This window comes from Stigmatopora argus, chromosome 12 (assembly GCF_051989625.1).
Source record: "Stigmatopora argus isolate UIUO_Sarg chromosome 12, RoL_Sarg_1.0, whole genome shotgun sequence".
Classification (NCBI taxonomy): Eukaryota; Metazoa; Chordata; class Actinopteri; order Syngnathiformes; family Syngnathidae; genus Stigmatopora; species Stigmatopora argus.
The window spans coordinates 2,012,354-2,033,092 of record NC_135398.1 but is presented as its reverse complement, the minus strand read 5'-3'; the positions used below and the strand labels follow the sequence as shown (position 1 = coordinate 2,033,092).

The 20,739-nt window shown below is 40.1% G+C and overlaps 4 protein-coding genes across 4 annotated transcripts; 3 read left to right on the top strand and 1 right to left on the bottom strand.

Annotated features, from left to right (window-relative positions):
• The first annotated feature begins 9 nt into the window (after positions 1-9).
• mcoln3a (mucolipin TRP cation channel 3a) lies at positions 10-6,461 on the top strand. The gene is made up of 12 exons (XM_077615496.1): positions 10-299; positions 369-536; positions 608-761; positions 1,456-1,537; positions 1,614-1,710; positions 1,786-1,885; positions 1,965-2,077; positions 3,301-3,450; positions 3,527-3,628; positions 3,706-3,828; positions 4,368-4,574; positions 5,814-6,461. The coding sequence occupies exons 1-12, from the start codon at positions 87-89 to the stop codon at positions 5,967-5,969; spliced, it is 1,665 nt and encodes a 554-aa protein (XP_077471622.1). The 5' UTR covers positions 10-86; the 3' UTR covers positions 5,970-6,461.
• A 225-nt stretch (positions 6,462-6,686) lies between these two features.
• ssx2ipa (synovial sarcoma, X breakpoint 2 interacting protein a) lies at positions 6,687-15,100 on the top strand. The gene is made up of 14 exons (XM_077615492.1): positions 6,687-6,885; positions 7,814-7,986; positions 8,122-8,276; positions 9,181-9,387; positions 9,449-9,559; positions 9,624-9,759; positions 10,590-10,665; positions 10,748-10,922; positions 12,179-12,323; positions 12,995-13,122; positions 13,227-13,400; positions 13,476-13,593; positions 14,569-14,731; positions 14,841-15,100. Exons 2-14 carry the CDS (start codon positions 7,944-7,946, stop codon positions 14,989-14,991), a joined length of 1,782 nt encoding a protein of 593 aa, XP_077471618.1. The 5' UTR covers positions 6,687-6,885; positions 7,814-7,943; the 3' UTR covers positions 14,992-15,100.
• Positions 15,101-15,701: 601 nt separating this feature from the next.
• gng5 (guanine nucleotide binding protein (G protein), gamma 5) lies at positions 15,702-17,537 on the top strand. Its single transcript, XM_077615495.1, has 3 exons — positions 15,702-15,870; positions 16,994-17,141; positions 17,219-17,537. Exons 1-2 carry the CDS (start codon positions 15,790-15,792, stop codon positions 17,117-17,119), a joined length of 207 nt encoding a protein of 68 aa, XP_077471621.1. The 5' UTR covers positions 15,702-15,789; the 3' UTR covers positions 17,120-17,141; positions 17,219-17,537.
• Positions 17,538-18,730: 1,193 nt separating this feature from the next.
• On the bottom strand, positions 18,731-19,672 carry LOC144085836 (olfactory receptor 5F1-like). Its single transcript, XM_077615494.1, has one exon. The coding sequence runs from the start codon at positions 19,664-19,666 to the stop codon at positions 18,731-18,733; it is 936 nt and encodes a 311-aa protein (XP_077471620.1). The 5' UTR covers positions 19,667-19,672.
• Positions 19,673-20,739: the final 1,067 nt, after the last annotated feature.

Here is a 20,739-nt window from a genome sequence, read left to right as displayed (position 1 = left end):
AGTTTGATAAACATCAGAATGACTGGAATGATGGAACCCTTCACTGACTTCAACTTCATTGTTTAGAAGCTTTTTCAGCGTCCGCCATGGAGGAGTCGGAGCCCCTTTTGGCCTCCCGTTCGGGGACCAGGTGCAACTGGAGACTGGGCACCCCCAACATGGACGCCGGGGTGGTGGAGGACCTGAGACGCAGACTCAAGTACTTCTTCATGAACCCTTGCCAGAAATACAAAGCCCGAGGACGCAAGCCGTGGAAGTTGATGCTGCAGATCTTGAAAATCGCACTCATCACCGCTCAGGTGAAAATTCCGAGACTGAACGACTCGTTTTTTTTCCTCACCGTGAAGGTCTCCGACCTTGTTTTCCAGCTGGTCTCCTTCGGGCTGAGCAACGAGATGATGGTCACCTTCAAGGATGAAAACCTGATGACGTTCCGACACCTCTTTTTGAGAGGGTTCAAGGACCACCAGCTGGGAGGACACGTTTTGCACACCAAAACGGACGTTTACGAGAACATCGACTACATTGTGGATAGGGTGAATTGAACAAGAGCTTTGGAGAACTTGTGTGATGGCCAAAAAATCACTTTTTTTGTTTTTTCCCATAGTACATCCATCTTCAAAACCTGACGCTGGGCAATCTGGCGTACGCGAGGACCGATGGCGAGTACACGCCGTTGTTGGTCTGCCAATTGTTGTACAGGAACAGCAACGTAGACCCCGGAAATGAGACCTTCTACATCGACCCGCACGTTGACACAGGTCAAATGACATTTCTCAACATTCTCAATTCATTTCCTTCCTTTTAAAAATCTTTCCATCTAGAGCACCTGTGTCAAAGTGGCGGCCCGGGGGCCAAATGTGGCACGCCGCATCATTTTGTGTGGCCCGGGAAAGTGAATCATGAGTGCCGACTTTCTGTTTTAGGATCAAATTCAAATGAAGAGTATAGATGGATATTAAATTTCTTGATTTTTCGCCTTTTAAATCAATAATTGTCATTTGTTAATCCATTTTTTCTGTGTTTTTAGTTCAAAAATCATTTTGTAAAATCTAATATTCCGTTTTTTATAGATCTAAAACAATGTTTATTTTAGCTTTTTTTATATAGATTTGATCTGAAACCAAGAACAAACATGTTTAAGAAACACTAGTAAAATAGAGAAGCTAGCAAAAAGGCTTCTGTGAACATAATAGTTGTTCAGATAAAAAAACAATTGCGTATAATTAGCCTAACACGCATGGTCGGAAACCACCCGGGATTAAAGAACTGCGAGGCGACCATTTCTCCACACATTTTACTTTAGACAATAGCATACAATTCTTATTTATGGAATCTGATTCATCGTGGAAAATATTCACAAAGTGGCATCCACAAAAAGAGGAAGCTTTCTTTTTAAATATATATATATATTTATATCTCAGAATAAAAATGTTCCATATTTTCATCCCCCAGAATGCATTTCCATCTACCCTGAGCTGTCATTGGACAACGTCAGTCTGGCGACGGTCCGGAACTTTTCATTGGACTTCAAAAGGTGATTAAGCTAAAAAAAAAATTAAAAAAAGTGTCAAAGTGTTAAATATTTGTGTGTGTTTTTGTTTAATTTTTAGGTTGCTGTCAATCAAGGTTTACTTCACCCTAAAAACGATTAATCTCCAAACCGTGAGGCACCACGAGCTTCCCGACTGTTACGTATTCCGCGTGGCGGTAAATTCCCACCGACGCCATCTTCAAAAATCACCCCCCAAAAAAATCCAGCGCCACTTTTGTTTTTTTCAACAGATTACGTTTGACAACCACGCCCACAGCGGGAACATCAAGGTGGCCGTGGAAAATAACGTGACCATCAACGAATGCAGGGATTGGAACGTGGAAGGCACCTGTAAGATCCCATAAGCATTTGATGCGATGGGATTCAAAATGGTCGACAACTACCGCTGAGATGCAATTGTGTGTTTCAGCTGGGAAAAATGACTACCTCCTGCTTTTCTTCGATTCTCTGGTCATTCTCGCCTGCTTCGTCTCGCTGATCTTGTGCTTGCGTTCCGTTATCAACGGAATCCAACTGCAATTTGTGAGTAACGCATGTACAACACAACCACCACTTAGCAACATATATATATATATATATATATATATATATATATATATATATATATATATATATATATATATATATATATATATATATATGTGTGTGTGTGTGTGTGTGTGTGTGTGTGTGTGTGTGTGTGTATACACGTATACATGTGTGTGTGTGTATGTATGTATATATATATATATATATAAATACACACATATACACATACATACGTATACGTATATATACATACATGCGTATACGTATATATACATGCATATATATACATATACACATATATCTACACATATACACACACACATATATATATATGTGTGTATATATGTGTATATATATATGTATATATATACGTATACGTATGTATGTATATATATAGATATATATATATATATACGTATACGTATGTATCTGTATGTGTGTATGTATATATATATATATATATATATATATATATATATATATATATATATATATATATATATATATATACGTATACGTATACATATGTAGGTGTATATGTGTGTATGTATGTATATATATGTATATGTGTATATATATACATATGTATATATGTGTATATATATATATATATATATATATATATATACGTATGTATGTATATGCATATGCATATGCTTACTAAAATTGACCGTTGAACAAAAATGGAGTGTGAAATCCAATATTGAATTCATTTGGGCAGTTAACCTGTCCTCTGTAGAAAAGATTATAAATTTAAATTTTAAGATGTGGTGGTTTGTTAGCAGTATTTGGAGAGAGAAAAAATCAACTCCTTATTCCAATATTTCTCAGGCCTTATGGTTGTCTGTTTTTTAAGGGCTGGGGTGTCCCAAAAAACAACAACGCGCCAAATGTGTTTGATTGGCCCGCAATTTATAAAAAGTCATTGAATTTGGCCCACGAAAGAATCTTAAATTCAGTCGATTTTGAGTTGCATTTCTCAAATCTAACACTAGAGAGAGGCAGTCACTTAAACCATTCCCCTCGCATAATTCCAACAATTGTAGAGGACTGTAAAACACTACTTTGTCAAACATCAATTTAATTTAAAAAAAATAACTCAATGTGATAAACTGTGCTATCTCAATCATGATTTTTTGCCATATATATATAATGACATATATCGCCATTATCACTTAAAAAAGATGTATATGAATATATCAATGATCTTTTTGCAGGAGTTTAACACGTTCTTTCACGCCTACTACAACAAAATTGTGACATGGGCCGACCGCATGGAGTTTGTCAACGGCTGGTACATCCTCATCATCGTTAGCGACACGCTAACCATCGCCGGCTCGGCTTTTAAGATCGGAATACAGACAAAGGTGTGTTTTCATTTTGAAACGTTTTCCTTTTGAAAGATGTGGATTCATAAATGTGGCTTGACTCCTCCCCTTGCAGTTCATGACCAGCTACGACGAGTGCAGTATTTTGCTGGGCACGGCGACCATGTTGGTGTGGGTGGGGGTGATCCGCTACCTCGGTTTCTTCAAAAAATACAATGTAGGTGCTCTCAGGTTTGCAAGCAAACCACATTGGGAAAAATGATTTTTTTTCTATATATATATTTTTTTTTACAGATCCTCATCTTGACTCTGAGGGCGGCTTTCCCAAACGTGATCCGATTCTGCTGTTGCGTCGCCATGATCTACCTTGGCTACTGTTTCTGTGGTTGGATTGTGCTTGGGCCGTACCATGACAAAGTATGTTCTTTTTTTATTTATTTTTTTCACTTTGCGGAAGCAGGTACACCGATAAACAAACATTTTTACTTTTATTCATTTTTTTTTTTATATTTGGGGAATTTTTCAAAATAGTTGTTTTGGAATTTTGAAAAAGTGAAAAAAACTAAATACTCAATATTAAATACTAAATATTAAATACTAAATATTTTTTTTCTACTAAAAGGGGAACAAATTAACTATTTCCTTTTTTGGACTTTTTATCAGACAGTAAATTCATTCTTAAAAAAATATTTTATTTTTTATTTACTTGAAAAAATGAAAGGGGAACACACAATATATTTAATATTAATGTAAAATGTTAGAATTTAATTTTATTCCCTTAAAAAAGACAAAAAGGTTAGACGAAAAAAAAATCTATAATTTTCTTAAGAGATTAAATATAAAGTTGACACACACGATTTACAAAGCACCATTTTGACACACGTGCCTGTGATTGATATGGCATTTTCTACACTTAAACAAATGGATCCTGATCACATCCCAATATCTGGTCCCAGTTCCGAACACTGGACAAGGTGACGGAGTGCCTCTTCTCGCTGATCAACGGCGACGACATGTACGCCACCTTCATGAAAATGCGAGACAACGGCTACTTCGTGTGGCTCTTCAGTCGCCTCTACCTCTACTCCTTCATCTCTCTCTTCATCTACATGGTGCTCAGCCTCTTCATCGCCCTCATCACGGACACCTACGAGACTATTAAGGTCAGACCCGGGGTCGGTGTTTGCCACGGGCAGTGTGGGTGACTGCATAGGGCACCATCTAAATCAGGGGTGTCAGACTTGGGTTGGTTCGCGGGCCGCTTTAAAGTCAACTTGATTTCACGTGGGCCGGACCATTTTAGATATAATATTTAGATTTTTTTTTAAATAAATGGATTAAAAGAACTGGATTAAAAGCCCTGAATATTCCGTTTTTTTAGATTTTAAACAATGTTTATTTTAGTTTTTTTTAAAAAATATTTTACAAAATTATTTTTGAACTAAAAACACAGAAAAAATGGATTAAAAAATGACAATGATTGATTTAAAAGGGGGAAAATCAGGAAATTTAATATACAGCTATCCTCTTCATTTGAATTTGATCCTAAAACAGAAAGTCAGCACTCATGATTTACTTTCCCGGGCCACACAAAATGATGCGGTGGGCCAGAGTTGGCCCCCGGACCGCCACTTTGACACATGTGGTCTAAACCCAATTGCCTTCTCCCAATCATGTTACCACATATCTAGACTCCTATTCCTCATTTCCATGCCAAGTTTGTGAGGCGTTGAAGCTAAATGCCTTCCCCTACTGTCCAGAAAGTGCCACTGCATCCAATCTAAAACGGAGCAATAACAGAAAAACAAGTTTCTTATGACAAATTTGATCATTCCGCATCACAGAAAGCCAAAAACTCAAGTTTTAGATTCAATCCAATCACACCTAACACAATTTAATGTAGTGTTTAAAAATGTTTCCCTCTAGTGTCCAGAAAGTGTTACTGCATCCAGTCTAAAACGGAGCAATAACAAATAAATAATTTCTTATGATGAATTTGATTATTTCACATCACAGAAGAGCAGAAAAGTGAATTTTTAGATTCAATCCAATCATTCCTAACACAATTTAATGCAAAGTGTAAAAAAAATGACGGCCTCTAGGGTTAAAAAGTATCACTGCATCCAATCTAAAATGGAGCAGTAACCCAAAAAATAATTATGAAGAATTTGATAATTTCGCATCACATAAGGCCAAAAAAGTCACGTTTTAGATTCAATCCAATCACTCTAAACACAATTTAACGCTAAATGTAAAAAGACATTCGGGCAATGAATTCAGATGATGTCAATTATTTGAAAGATTTCATCACTTGAATTCCTACCATTCTATTTTTGGGCTTCAGGATTTGTGCCATTTTTCTGAAATGACCTTAACCTGCTTTCATTTTGGTTCCACTGCAGCATCACCAGCAAGAAAAAGTGCCAATTTCTCAGCTCCAGGCCTTCATTGCAGAATGCAGAGACGAGCCGGACTCCGGACGCTACAAAATAGACGAGGAGCCTTTTTCTTGCTCTCTCGTGGCTTGCTTTTGCTGTGGATGTGAGGAGAAGATGTAACTTATGTATCACATCTTGCATACTACTTTTATTTTCCAATCAAACTGTCTTCATGTTGTCAACATCATCTTGATTTCAAAACACATTCTACTACACTGCGTATTCACCAATACTGCCAACTAGATCCAAATCCTACTTTTAATACATTGGTCATTTTGATATATGCAAATATATTTCAAAATTTAAGGGAAGGTAAGAGAATTACACTAAGTTTTATCCATCCATCAAAACCAGGAGGAAAAAAAGTAAACATTCGCCAAAAAAAAGTCTTGCCATAACTCACCACATTTTTCAGCATTTATTTCAAGTATTTAGAAACTAATCAGCAAAATGACTGGCTTGTCCCTTCAAGGCTGTTATTGAAATGCATGGTGTGCACAATTAATATGAAATGATAACATAAGGAGCAGTTTTTGTATTTCTAATCAGATAAAAAAAAAAAAAAATTAAAATAAAATTTTAATAATGTGTTAAAACCGATCCCACCTCTAAATGTGACTGTTTTTAATAAATTAGGATGAATTAACCACAGAATCCGAAGATTCCTACATGGAATATGTTGATGTATTTGCTGTAGAATCTTTTGTGGTTTTACGACTTTTCTCTCTGACGTATTACGTTGCACCTGATATCTTTCTCATTTACATAATCATTCTGACCAATCAGCGGCTGGCGCACTCGTCGCATGGCAACAAATCCTCCAATAATATTCGCGTTTGGCTCGGGGCTCTCTGTCTCGACACTTGAAAAATATCACAAGTGCAGCTGCTTATCTTCACTTTCGCCAGAGACAATTTTGACGTGTTGTTGCAGTTTAACGAAGAAACTCGCGTTTTTCCTTCTTTTTTTTGTTTCCTACAGTATCAAAGACACCTACTTCATGCCACTTGTTTGAACTTTTTACACCGCAGCAGAGGTAAGCGTGGTTCCGAAACATTGTTGCGTACTTACCTTAAAAATGAGTAGAAAACTATTAATTATTACGTGTCTACGTGTACGTATTCTATTGTTAGATTTACACAGAACAACTTGTGGTTAGAAAGTATGTTTTTCCCCTTGTGTTTGTCGATAGTATGTAAAAAAATGTTTTTATGACTTTCGCCCAACGATAGATAGTTGAAATAAACTGTTGTTATGCTGTTTGACGTCATTTCGCGTCGTATGAATTGGAAAACTTTCGAAATAAATTCGATATTCGACGTCAGTATTTTCACCAGGTGAGGCTAGCTAGCTGTGTTGCGTTTATGGTTACTGCGAAGTGTCACAGAAACGGTGGAACACATTTTATTTTATCTTCATTTCACTCTTTTCAAGCGTTCGTCTTCTTTTCAGGTCAATGGGCACACCTCGACAAAATTCTATGTTTAGTTTTTAAAAAATGAAATGTATTTGAGCGCGAAATTAAATAAGTATTCCGCGCCTCCGAGTTGTCCCTGAACGCGTCACGCTGGCAGCTTGTGAGTTATTTTGTAAAAATAGTGACTTGATAGCTGTTTCAACATGTTTTGAGGTAGCCTGAGGGGATAAAAGTTAAACAAACCAAAACAAAAAAACACTAATGTTCGTTATTCTTAGATATTAGGAAAAAATCGTCATTTTTATCCTTGCTCTGGTCACTCAATGGGCTAGTATGCATCATATTTGACCCAAATCTAAAATTGTACATTGAAATGTAAGCTCCAATTTCAAGAATACAAACGTTATAGAAAATGGATAAATGTTCTTAACCCCTCCCTCTGTGATCATAACCCCCCTAATTTCAGTGATGACTTTTAAAACCCCAATCCCACCCTGTTTTGTGTCTGCCCGCTCTTTAAACTAACATGGATTATACTTCCGCCCAGATTATCCTTTGGCACTCCATTTTACCGCTGCACGCCTCGTTCCAGAGAGTCCAGCCAGAGTTTTTTTGATCCACTGGCTGCCCGCTAATCCTCCGAAGCTGCTATGCTAACATCCTCATGAGTTAGTGATATGGGAGAGTGGTGGACAACCATGCCAACAGACTCAGCCATGGGTAAATTCCCTCCTGTTTTGCCCTCTTTTGAATTTGAGAATGACCTACATTTTGTTCTCTCGATTTAGAACGGCAGCCTACTTAAAATAATAGCGCGCCCCAGATCTAATACTCATTTGGGATTGATTCCGTTAGGATACGACGACATCTGCACGTCACTCTCGGCGATTTCTCCATCGAGGAACAACACTTTGGCGTCCGTTCAACCTTCCTTCAGAAACTCCTGCAATCTGGCCAGGATTTTTTGCACAGATGACAATGTCCCGGGGTGCATCTCATACATCAACCAGGTATTTTTTTACAAGCAAAGGTTAGCTAATTGGCTACCTGAATCACTTCAATGATATTTTAGAGTTTGTGATAGATGTTAAGAAGGAATCTTGTTCGTTTTCTGTTTACAGTAATACCTCGTTTATCGCGGTCAATAGGTTCCAAGACCATTGACGGTCTTTTTATGGTGTCAACCGTATTTTCTCGCATATAAGCCGTATTTGTCGCTAAAAAATGATGATTGAATCCAGGGTACGACTTGACATGCACGAAACTGCAAGGTGACAAAGATGAAACGCCATAACACAAGACAATGAGGCCAATGCGGTCATTTATTTAAAAATAGAGAAACGATAAACAGATGAAACGCTAAAGAAAATGTATTTTGACGTCTTTGAGTGAAAATGAAGAAAAAATTTAACTGTATCTTCCATAAAACGTGAAAAAACTCACTTGTGGTTGTCCTTTTTACCGTAGTTTTCCGTAGATTTGGTGAAAACCAGATCGCTACGGACACACTTCCTAGTTGTACTGCACACCTGACCTCCTTTTTGAATGTGCAATCCAGCAGACGATCCTTTTGATTCATACAATATCTCAGAAATACCACTTGTGATGATTTTTCTGAAAATTTTCCCTTCAAACTAACACATTTGTACTACTCCTTATTAAAACCATGAATATGGAGTTGAAAATTGTGAATCAGGGGGCGTCTTATACAAGGGAAATCTTAAAATTCAACAATTTTAAGGCAATTTTAAGAGTACGGCTTATACACGGAGGTGGCTAATATGCGAGAAAATACGTTATATTTGACGGATCCAAGACACGATGTTGTGAATCCGTGAAGTGGCGAGCTATTACTGAGGAGATCATTGTTGGCCATAAAAAAAAAAAACCAAACGTTCCCCCCAACACACGCAGGAGCTCTCCTTCCTGGGATTGTCGCCTTACATGGAGACGAGCTCAGCAGGCATCGCCGGGCTGAACGCGGTCCCGGCTCTGAACGGCGCCTTTGAGATCCTGCAGATCCACAGACGCACGATGACCGCTTTCGAAGAGCTCGAGCGAGAGCATCTCAAGAAGTCCAGCTCTTTGGATAATCTGCAGTCGAGTAATTCAAGACTCCGGGTAAGGCTTTCAGCGCGCACGTGGCTTTCTACTCGCTAAAACGGTTTCTTCTTCTTCACAGGATCAGCTGGAGCTATCCATACGGGAGAAATTGGGCCTCCACGAGACGGAGAGACAGCTGCAACTCAAAATCAAGACCCTTCAAAGCTGCCTGAAGACGGAAAAGGAAGAGGTTCGGAGATCCGCCCGGCCAGGTTGGCGTCACGCTTGAATATTGACGAATTTCGCCAGCGCAGGTTCAAAAGCTGCAGAGCATGGTGGCGAGCCGTGCGTCGCAGTACAGCCACGACGCCAAGAGGAAGGAGAGGGAGTCGGGCAAGCTCAAGGAACGCCTCAGCCAGCTTCTTGTGGACAGAAAAGAAAAAAGACTCGGTGAGGAAAGGACATTATTTTATTCGATGCTGTCTTTTCGTGTGCGGTCTATTGGTCGCCGGTCTATTGGTCGCCGGTCTATTTGGTCGCCGGTCTATTTGGTCGCCGGTCTATTTGGTCGCCGGTCTATTGGTCGCCGGTCTATTTGGTCGCCGGTCTATTTGGTCGCCGGTCTATTTGGTCGCCGGTCTATTTGGTCGCCGGTCTATTTGGTCGCCGGTCTCTTTGGTCGCCGGTCTCTTTGGTCGCCGGTCTCTTTGGTCGCCGGTCTATTGGTCGCCGGTCTATTGGTCGCCGGTCTTTTGGTCGCCCGTTGTTTGGGTCTGGGCGACCAAAAGACCGGCAGCAACAAAATAAGGATGTATTTTACATAAATAAACTTGGTCACTCGATGGCATAAATTGAGCTATTTTAGTGGTGATTTATTAGACATTTATTTTTTTACTTTTTTTTATTCAATAGTGTCACCTTTTTGGATTATACTTGATAATTTTGCTTAAATAAACTTGGTCACTCGATGGCGTAAATTGAGCTATTTTAGTGGTGATTAGTTGGACATTTATTTTTTTACTTTTTTTATTCAATAGTGTCACATTTTTGGATTATGCTTAGAATTAGTTTTTTTTAATCTGATTTTTGTCTTTTTCACCCATTTTCGACTATTTGAAAAAGAGGCACTTAAATTCTGATCAGAAACATCCCTATATTTTTTTTTCCTTTTTTATTGAGCATTTTTTGTCTTGTGCGACTTATAGTCCGCAAAATACCATATCCTATTCTTATGCTGCTTTCTGCTCTTGAACATTTTTTTCTTTTTTTCCCTCCATCAGCTATCGAAATGCTAAATAGCCTCGGACGAGCCGATGGTAAAAGGAGCCACTGGAAGACCACCAAAGTCACGACCAGGTATGGTCGCCGCATTTTTCTTACCGTTACCGATAAAGTCTGTCATGACATAACATATCGTATAAACATTTGCATCGTGCAGCCACGAAGGGCAGATGTACAAGTCCATGCTGCGCGACTACGAAGCTAGCCGGCTCTCGCTAATGGAGGAGAATGCCGAGCTGAAGAAGGTCCTACAGCAGATGAAAAAAGAAATGATTCATATCCTGAGTCCGTGCCAAGCACCCCGTCGAGGCGCTGACATAAGCCAAGAGATGGTAAATGCGTCTTAAAAATAAAAATACAGTCGCACCACTACTTACAAAATTAATTGGTTCCACAACTTTTTTCGTAACTTGAATATTTCGTAAGTAGAGCAGTACTTTAAATCCCGTAATTCGTTTCACGGTCCTGAAAAAACTATCAACTCAACCCTTTAAAAATGACTAGTATCACCATTTTTGTATGTAAGATGCAAGAAATGGACAAAAATGAAAGAAAATTATTTATTAATGTAGTTAAATGAATAATAAGGATGCAACAACTTGTTCTATTTGTGCAGTAGTACAGTAAGGATGAAGTTAACGTTAGCGCACATGCACATAAACACACCTAAAGAACTTCAAATGATGAATTCAAATAAACTCAGCATTAAATACAACAACAAGAAATGCTTCTACATTCAGAGGGATTTTGTAACCTGAAAATTTCGTACCTAGAGGCATTTGTAAGTAGAGGTACGACTGTATCGTAACAGGCATTATGGGAAATGTCTTTTGCTGAGCATTCCGACAAAGAGACGGAACATCTAGACCACCTGTGTCAAAGTGGCGGCCCGGGGGCCAAATCTGGCCCGCCGCATCATTTTGTGTGGCCCGGGAAAGTCAATGATGAGTGCCGACTTTCTGTTTTAGGATCAAATTCAAATGAAGAGTATAGATGTATATTCAATTTCCTGATTTTCCCCCTTTTAAATCAATCATTGTCATTTTTTAATCCATTTTTTCTGTGTTTTTAGTTCAAAAATCTTTTTGTAAAATCTAAAAATATATTTAAAAAAAGCTAAAATAAACATTGTTTTAGATCTATAAAAAATGAATATTCAGGGCTTTTAATCCAGTTCTTTTAATCCATTTATAATAAAAAAAATCTAAATATTATATCTAAAATGGTCCGGCCCACATGAAATCGAGTTGACGTTAACGCGGCCCATCTTGACATTTTTTTAACGTAAAATCCACATTGCATCTGATTCGCCAAATGTCCCACAAACCAAATATATTTTGGTCCAAACCAAAAAAAAGCCAACAATGGACTTTTTTGTGTGAATGCACCTTAAAATTCTTTAGTGGGCCATGTTCAATGATATTTTCAGTAGTGATTGGGGGGCCAATTAAAGCGATATACCAGGCCAAATATTGGGCTACAACCATAGGTTGGACACCGAGACTTCAGTCTGCATACTGTGGTGTTTCAGCACTTTGCCATTTAGAAATGAACCACTCTTAGTATTTTTTTTTTTTTTTTACCCTAGTTGGATTCTGATGGGGAGAAAACCGCCGACTCTAGCGGGGAAATCCTGGACCTGTCATGCGACCAAGCGAGGGAGCAACTTACCAACAGCATTCGCCAGCAATGGAGGAAACTCAGGAGCCATGTGGAGAAGATGGACCACCAAAGTATGATACACCTTAAAAAAAATCAACATTTGCACTCATCATACCGTATTTTCTCGCGTATTTGTCACTCAAAAGAATGATGACTGAATCCAGGGTACGGCTTATATGCGCACAAATTAGACTTGACATGCACGAAACTGCAAGGTAACAAAGACAAAACACCATAACGCAAGATAATGTAGCATATAGTCATTTATTTCAAAATAGAGAAAAGATCAACAAATAAAACGCTAAACAACATTTTTGTTGACTTCTATTCAAGAATATTAAATAAACCATATCCTCCATAAAACATGAAAAAACTCACTTGTGCCTGCCATTGCTCGCTCAGGGTGCCGCCATCTTACCTAGGGATGACAAACTAGACCACTACGGACACACTTCCTAGTTGTACTGCTCACCTGACCTCCTTTTTGAATGTGCAATCCAGCAATCGATTTTTACAGTATCACATGATTTTTCTTAAGATTTTCCCTTCAAAGTAACACATTTGTACTCCCTATTAAAACCGTGAATATGGAGGTGAAAATTGTCAAACAGGGGGTGGCTTATACGCGAGAAATTGTAAAATTCAACCATTTTAAGGGTATGGCTTATACGTAGAGGCGGCTAATATGCGAGAAAATACGGTAAGTGCTACAAACACCATTTTTTTTTTTTTACCCTCCAAGTTCACAATCGAGCCGACTCCGATCGGGAGGTGATCCTGCGGGAAACCCACGAAGATGAGATGGAGAAGATGAGGCGCGAAGTGCAGCAGTGCAAAGAGTTCATTCACGCCCAGCAGCAACTCCTCCAGGTCGGTCTAAAAAAAACCCAAAAAATACAAATAACAAAAAAAAGCTCACTTGTTCATCCTCCATTTCAATTTAAATATCTTCCTAAAATGCTTCCTTTCTGCAGCAACAACTGGACGAGTCGTTGGACCACGAGACGGCCGAGCTCCTCAACGGCGGCTATACCTTGGAGGAGAAAGAGCGCCTCAAGGAGGAGTGGAGGCTCTTTGAGGAGCAGAAGCGAAACTTTGCGCGGGAGAGGAAGTACTTCACCGAGGCGGCCATCCGCCTTGGTCGAGAGGCAAGCCTTCCCCCACCCCTTTTTTTTTTCCAAGACACGTTTGTTCAGTCACCTTTTGAATATCTTCTCTTGCAGAAGAAGGTCTTTGAGGAGGACCGCGCCTCTTGGCTGAAAAGTCAGTTTTTGAACATGACGCCCTTCACCGACCGTAGTCGATGCTCCTCCACGGATGGTTTCGGCGCTTTATCCATCAGTGAGTCTTTATTTTTCAATCTGGGGTGTCAAAGCCGATGCCCAGGGGCCGGAAGTGGCCCGCTCGGTGGTCCGATTCGGCCCAAATGTTTGTCCGAGCTCAGGGGTGGCAAACAAGTTAGACACAAAGAGACAAAATTTCAAAGTGTCAGAGTCAAAGAGCCGCATTAAAAAAAATCCAATCTGCCAAATTATTTTTTTAAATATAATTTATGATTTGTTTTTAATGGGCCCTGGTGAATTGGAGTGCGTTTTAAGAGCGAATAAAAATAAGAGAAACATAAAACAAGGCAGAGAGACACAGAATATGTATAGAAATTAAGACAAGAAGCAAAGAACTGCCTTCATTTTTGTCCGCGAGCCACATGCGGCTCGAGAGCAGTGTGTCCGCCACCCTTGTTCCAGCTCAAGGGTGTCAGACTCGGGTTGGTTCACAGGCCGCTTTAACGTCAACTTGATTTCACGTGGGCCGGACCATTTTAGATATAATATTTAGATTTTTTAATATAAATTGATTAAAAGCCCTGAATATTCAGTTAAAAAAAATCTAAAACAATGTTTATTTTAGCTTTTTTAAATATTTTTTTTGATTTTACAAATGATTTTTGAACTAAAAACACAGAAAAAATGGATTAAAAATGACTATGATTGATTTAAAAGGGGGAAAATCAGGAAATTTAATATACATCCATACTCCATTTTAATTTAATCCTAAAACAGAAAGTCAGCACTCATTTACTTTCCCGGGCCACACAAAATGATGCGGCGGGCCAGATTTGGCCCCCGGGCCGCCACTTTGACACCGCTGTTCTAGCTCATTCAGGCTTACGAAATCATCACTTGAACCAGTTAATTTCGTAAGTAGAGGTACCACTGTATCGATATGTTCTTGTCCAAGTTAAATGTTCTTTTATTTTATTTTGGCCGTTATGCTATTTTTAAATGGACTTCATGCAATAATCTTATTGTATTCCAGGAAGCGAGCCCGAGAGAAGAACACCTTCTTCCAAAAGACAGACGTCCAAATCCTCAAACTGCACGCCGTTCTCCACTCCGAAAGCCGCTTGGACACCGAGAGACGCGGCGCCGCCTTCCACCGCTGAACTTTACCGGACACTCCGCCTTATTCCGGATTGCAGGTAGGCTCACATTTATTGACGACCTGCATGACCCCCGACCCCAAAAATTCCACACGAAAGAGCCAAACTATTTCCACACGCTCTAATAAGTCATTTAACACCGTTTCAGTCCTGCCGGGTTTTTAAATCGAGGACAACGGCGAGAGCGCGCCAGCATCGCCGGCGACGTCAGAGACGCGCAAGTCGTGGACAAAAATCCAGTCCACATGGAAGACTTGAGTATATTTTCTCTCGGGGATGTTGACAACGTTCTAACTTGAAAGATCCACGTTCTTCCTCTTTTTTTTTTGATCTGGCAGAAGAAGCCTTTATTTTTTATTGTCAAATGAACAAAAATTCACTTGAAAAAAATCAGCAGAACCGAAAAGTTAAGTCAGATATTTTTTTTTTTTACGGATACTTTTTTTTCCCTTAAATTGACATGCTTTTTTTGTTTGAATGTTTACAAAAGTGTTAGAATGTACAATCATACTTTATTGAGTCACTTTTAATTGTGCTTTGGTCAATAGGAGTAAATAAAAAAAATTCTATAAGAAACTGAATTTACTTTTACAAGAATAGAATAAATGAGAAGTTTTTATTGAAATTAGTAGTGTCAGAAACATTGGGAAATGTGATGTTGAAGGAAATTCTATCACGCAATCATAAATCTAACCTATTTAATTAATTAAATAAGAAATCCACTGAATTAAAAAGGTTTAAATTAAAACTTGCACATTAAAATGTTAAAATAACTATAGTTTCAACTGAAAGTAAATCAAATTTTGGTAAGAAATGGCGTCTATCCCCTCAAAGGCATCGAATTAATTTTGTGTTGATTTATTTCAATCAAAACGTCGGTTTATGATTAATTTGTTGGGTAATAATCTTCAACGGGGATTTTAGGTAGTTGGTCTATTTTGTTTTTAGCACCCCTTAGCGTCCACAATGCGTATTGCAGGCCTTAGCCCAAACCGGACGTGGTCATCACTTTGGTACCGTTCGTTTCCTCCATCCAAAAGCCAGCAGAAAGAAGCGGACACTCACAGCCCAGAAGTTGCCGAAAAAGCCCCGCAACCATGTCGAGTTCCAACAACCTGGTAACCATGAAAAAGGTCGTTCAACAGCTCCGCTTCGAGGCGAGCATCAACAGAGTAAAGGTAAGAAATGAGACTTGATTCGTTTCAAGGGCCGCGCTAGCGTCCATCGTTTATTATAGTGAGTTAGCGTTAGCATTAGCTTTGAGTACCGGCACACATACTGGGCGTTGCTGTGACCAAATCAAGGGGAAGTTTAGGAATTAACTCCTTAAATGTTCACTTAAAAATAGTCCGCTACAAATGTTTAGTTTTATTTGATGTAGACGAGTTCATGTGGATTTCAATGAATAAAAGTGAGTCAAGCTAATTCGTCGTAAAATTGCTATTTTTCCCAACACGGTGATTTATTCGAATTAGGATTCCTTTGATAATAAAACAAACAATTTCAGTTTTTTAAATGGTCTTGTTTCCGAACAAAAGAGGCCCTTTTGGCCTTTTAAGAGGCCCGTTATGAGTATTTGTGGACAGTTTTTTGTCCTTTAATTTTTTGTAGGCTTTTAAACAGCATTTGTTAAAGAATTTCACAATCCTGAATTGAATACAGTGAGATTTAAAACTTATACCATAAAGGCCAGACTAAGAAGCCATAAAAAATATATAAAAATTAACTGAAGTGGTTTTGGTCTTTTACAAGGCCCGTTATGAGTATTTTTGGGCTGTTTTTTTGTCCTTTAATTTATTGTAGGCTTTTAAACAGCATTTGTTTAAGAATTTCACAACCCTGAATTGTATACAATTAGATTTAAAACGTATACCATAAAGGCCACACTAAGTAGCCATAAAAAATTAATAATAAAAATTAACTGAAGTGGTTAGTAGGATTTAATTGCGGGCCAACAAAAAACTGCACCCATAAACCACCGCGATCATTTATTTTGAAACAAGTGTTCTATTTACTCCACCGTGCAATATTGTTTAAAACTTAAACCATAAAGGCCACACTAAGTAGCCATAAATTAAAAAAATAATGAAAATTAACTGAAGTGGTTAGTAGGATTTAAGCTTCTTGTGCATCTTCATTTCTTGCGGGCCAACAAAAAACTGAACCCCAATCCACCGTGATCATTTATTTTGAAAAAAAGTGTTCTATTAACCCCACATGCAATATTGTCGAATCCCCGACAACATTGTCCGGCTAATTGGACACTTAAAAGACCGTGTTTTTGTGGGGTGGGGGTCCGAGGTGTCCCAAGCAGCCGCAGACCTCCAGCAGTTCTGCATGCAGAACGCCATGCAAGACCCCCTGCTCACCGGCGTGTCGTCCAGCACCAACCCGTTCCGGCCGCAGAAGGTCTGCTCCTTTTTGTGAACCCCCCCCCCGCGCACCGTCGGTGAGTTTGCACCCGGCCGGACCCACGTCGCCGTTCGAATCCCCCCGTTCTGATCCCCGACGCGTTCCCACCGGCAGGCCTTCGTTTTGATGCTACGGGGAAACCGCCGACCTCGACCCCGCCCCCTCGTGCCAAGCCATTAACACTGCCAAGGGGGGAGGGACGGAGGGGGCGTGGCCTGGCCTGGCGCTCGAGTGTGTATTATACATTGGAACCATGTCAGAAGTCAAGCATCTATTTTCAACCAAGGCAGAAGACAAAAAGGAAGCCATTTTATTTTTCACGGCACAGTGTGATTTTTAATTAATCGTGCCTTTTTCTATTGTTCTATTTTAAGTCATCGCTCTTCTGGACTTTTTTGTATTGAATGAATAAAAAAACGTCTTTGTTACTCCAGATTTGGGTTGATTGTTTTTCTGTCGATGGAACAAAGTGCAAAATTGGTAGTAGTTGCATTAGTACGGTAATCCCTCGAATATCGCAGATGATGTAGAGGACATGTGTCAAAGTGGCGGCCCGGGGGCCAAATCTGGCCCACCGCATCATTTTGTGTGGACCCGGGAAAGTCGATCACCAAAAACAGGAGATTGGATTGGAAAAAAATGTTTTATTTCTTCTAATTCGCCATCTATTAACAAAGTAACACATAACTAGTGGTTTAATAGTAATAAAATGTGTTTAATAGAAGTAAAATTAGACGCATTTCGAAGGGGGAAGAGAGAGAGAGAGAGGGGTGGCGGCGTTAATTCGTTCCAACCTTCTGAAAAAACACCAAAAACAGGATATAGATTTGGAAAAAAAATGTTTTATTTCTTCTAATTCGCCATCTATTAACAAAGTAACACATAACTATTGGTTTAATAGTAATAAAATGTGTTTAATAGAACAAAAATTGGGTGATGTTGTGTGCACGAGTGTACTTCATTACCCAGAAAGCCCTCTTTTTGTATGCGCGTTGTGCGTTTCCTGGTCGAAACTCGTCTGAATAAATCGTTCAATCCTCGTAGATATAGTAGTTATACACCAAAGAGATGCGGCCAAAAAAGACAGTGCGCTACAATGATAAACAGCCTCTCATGTCATGGCCACCTGGCTTGGTCGCATCTCGAAATTTTTCTCGTATCGCGGGCGAATTATTCGATGGAAATTTTCGTCGTACCACGAGCTGATCGTAGGTCGAGGTACCACTGTATAGCCCAGGGGTAGGGAACCTATGGCTCGGGAGCCATATGCGGCTCTTTCTATGGGTACATATGGCTCTCCACTAATCTGTGAGGTAAAATATTGAAATCATGTAAGCCACCACATAACAATGTTGTCAAAAGAAATCAGAGACTTTTTGTACGTTAAAAGTGATGAAATGACCCAAAAAATGAAAATTACACTTTCATATATTTTTACTTTTCAATTCCGATAATGGCTCTCAAGAAATAACATTAGAAAATATTGATTGTTTATGGCTCTCTCTGTCAAAAAGGTTCCCGACCCCTGTCGTATAGCCTAAAAACAACAACGCCGCACTTGAGTTCTCGTCGCAAAAGTGCGACTTATAGTCCGGAAAATACGGCACGGCGTGCACCCGCGCAAATCTAAAAGGCGCCCGTCTTCTTTCTCCCCCGAAAAACCCCCACTATCTTCTTCCGTATGTGCGTCAACTGCAACCCGTAGATGAGCGGGTTCATCACCGGCGGGAAAACTAAAAACTCCACCGTCATGAAGTTGTGAAGATGCACGTTCAAGTCGGCCCCGCCCACTCGCATGTCCACCAAGTCCACCAGCTCGGCCACGGCGTAAACCAGCAGGCAGGCCACGTGCGGCGTGCACGTCCCCCGGAAACGCTTCCACATCCGCGGGCACGGCGCGCACATTTGGATCAGGCGGGCGTAGGAATACAGAATGAGGAGGAAGATCCCCAAGAAGAATCCGATGTTGACCGCCGCGATCACGCCGTGCGCCCGGGCCGGCGCGCACGTCAGCTTGGACAGCGCCAGGTTGACGCAGTAGAGGCGTTCCACGTGTGAACCGCATAGCTTCTTACCCACCAGCGACATGCTGTTGGAGAACATGCAGAGGAGGGGCAAAGACCAGGAGGCCAAGACCAGGAGGGACACGGTCCGCGTGCTCATGAAGGCCCGGTAGGCCAGGGGTCGGCACAGGGCCACGTAGCGGTCGAACGCCATCAGGCCCAGGATGGAGAAGTCGCAGGACGAGGAAGCGTGGATGACGTAGCCCTGCAGCATGCAGCCCGCCGGCGAGATGACGTGCCGCGACAAGAGGTCGGACAGGAGTTTGGGGTAGAACCCCGCCGAGCCCCACACGGCGTTGGCGCACAGGTTGCACAGGAACACGTACATGGGTTTGTGGAGCTTGCGGTCGCCCACCACCAGGAAGATCAGCGTCAGGTTGTTGCCGAGGATGGTCACGTAGCAAAGTAGAACTAGAGCGAAAATGACCGCCCGGTGGATCAGCGGGAAGTTCAAACCCGAGAGGCTCAGCGTCGTGATCGGGGAGGAGGAGTTTGCCATGGCGAGCGAGCGGCCGTCGGGCGGGCGAGACAGCCAGCCAACGAACGAACGTACGTACGTCCGCCCCTCCCGACGACCGCCGCCGGGGACGGAGGTTTAAAAAGGCTTCTCGAGACTCAAGCGGTTGACCTTTGGGAACGACGAGGACCAATCCAAACGTCGACCGGCCCAAAAGATGTTGGGTGGATTCGCCCCGAGGGAGGCGGGACACAGTTTGGGATGGAAAATGGCGGCCCGGCCTAGTTGACGTGGGATCGATTCCCACCCGGGGGCGGTGGGGGCGCCTACGACGGATGGGCATCGGTGTCAAAATGGCGGCCCGCCGGAAGAAATTAGTATTTTAATTTATGCTTAATTCAAATGGAGATGAAATGATGGAGGGGGAATATTTACTGTTATTCCTATTTCTAAATAAATCCACCAAAATTGATATTTTGTTTTCCGTAAGGCTACATAAAAATTGAATTTTATATCTAAATGAATATTTCCTGCTTTTCACTTAGTAAGTAATAATAAAGATAGAGATGTTATTAATCCCCCCAAACTAATTCTGCAGTTTGTTTTTAGACAAAAAGGCTACATAAAATTTGAATAACACATCTAAATAATATTTCCTGCTTTTCACTTTTATCTTAGTAAATAATAATAAAGAAATATACGTTATTAATCCCCCCCAAATAATTCCTTTTTTAGTTTTAAAAAAAAGCTTCTTTGAATATTGAATCAAAAGGAATATTTCCTGCTTTTCACTTTTATCTTAGTAAATAATAATAAAGAAATAGACCCTATTACTCCCCCCAAAAATAATTCCGCAGTTTGTTTAGTTAAAAAAGCTACTTTAAAATTGAATATTGAATCAAAATTTATATTTCCTGCTTTTCACTTTTATCTTAGTAAATAATAATAAAGATAGAGATGTTATTAATCCCCCCAAAATTATTCCGCAGTTTGTTTTTAGGCAAAAAAGTTACTTTAAAATTGAGTATTGAATCAAAATGAATATTTCCTGCTCTTCACTTTTATCTTAGTAAGTAATAATAAAGAAATAGATGTTTTTAAACCCCCAAAATAAT

Bases quoted from the DNA above. Each gene is read 5' to 3' on its own strand.
- LOC144085836 (XM_077615494.1), bottom strand. From the start codon at position 19,666: ATGGCAAACTCCTCCTCCCCGATCACGACGCTGAGCCTCTCGGGTTTG.
- ssx2ipa (XM_077615492.1), top strand. From the start codon at position 7,944: ATGGGAGAGTGGTGGACAACCATGCCAACAGACTCAGCCATGG. The intron at 9,760-10,589 runs GTGAGGAAAGGA...TCCCTCCATCAG, and splicing joins CAGAAAAGAAAAAAGACTCG to CTATCGAAATGCTAAATAGC. The intron at 13,594-14,568 runs GTGAGTCTTTAT...ATTGTATTCCAG, and splicing joins TTTCGGCGCTTTATCCATCA to GAAGCGAGCCCGAGAGAAGA.
- mcoln3a (XM_077615496.1), top strand. From the start codon at position 87: ATGGAGGAGTCGGAGCCCCTTTTGGCCTCCCGTTCGGGGACCAGGTGC. The intron at 762-1,455 runs GTCAAATGACAT...TTCATCCCCCAG, and splicing joins CGACCCGCACGTTGACACAG to AATGCATTTCCATCTACCCT. The intron at 2,078-3,300 runs GTGAGTAACGCA...ATCTTTTTGCAG, and splicing joins ACGGAATCCAACTGCAATTT to GAGTTTAACACGTTCTTTCA.
- gng5 (XM_077615495.1), top strand. From the start codon at position 15,790: ATGTCGAGTTCCAACAACCTGGTAACCATGAAAAAGGTCGTTCAACAG. The intron at 15,871-16,993 runs GTAAGAAATGAG...TGGGGGTCCGAG, and splicing joins CGAGCATCAACAGAGTAAAG to GTGTCCCAAGCAGCCGCAGA.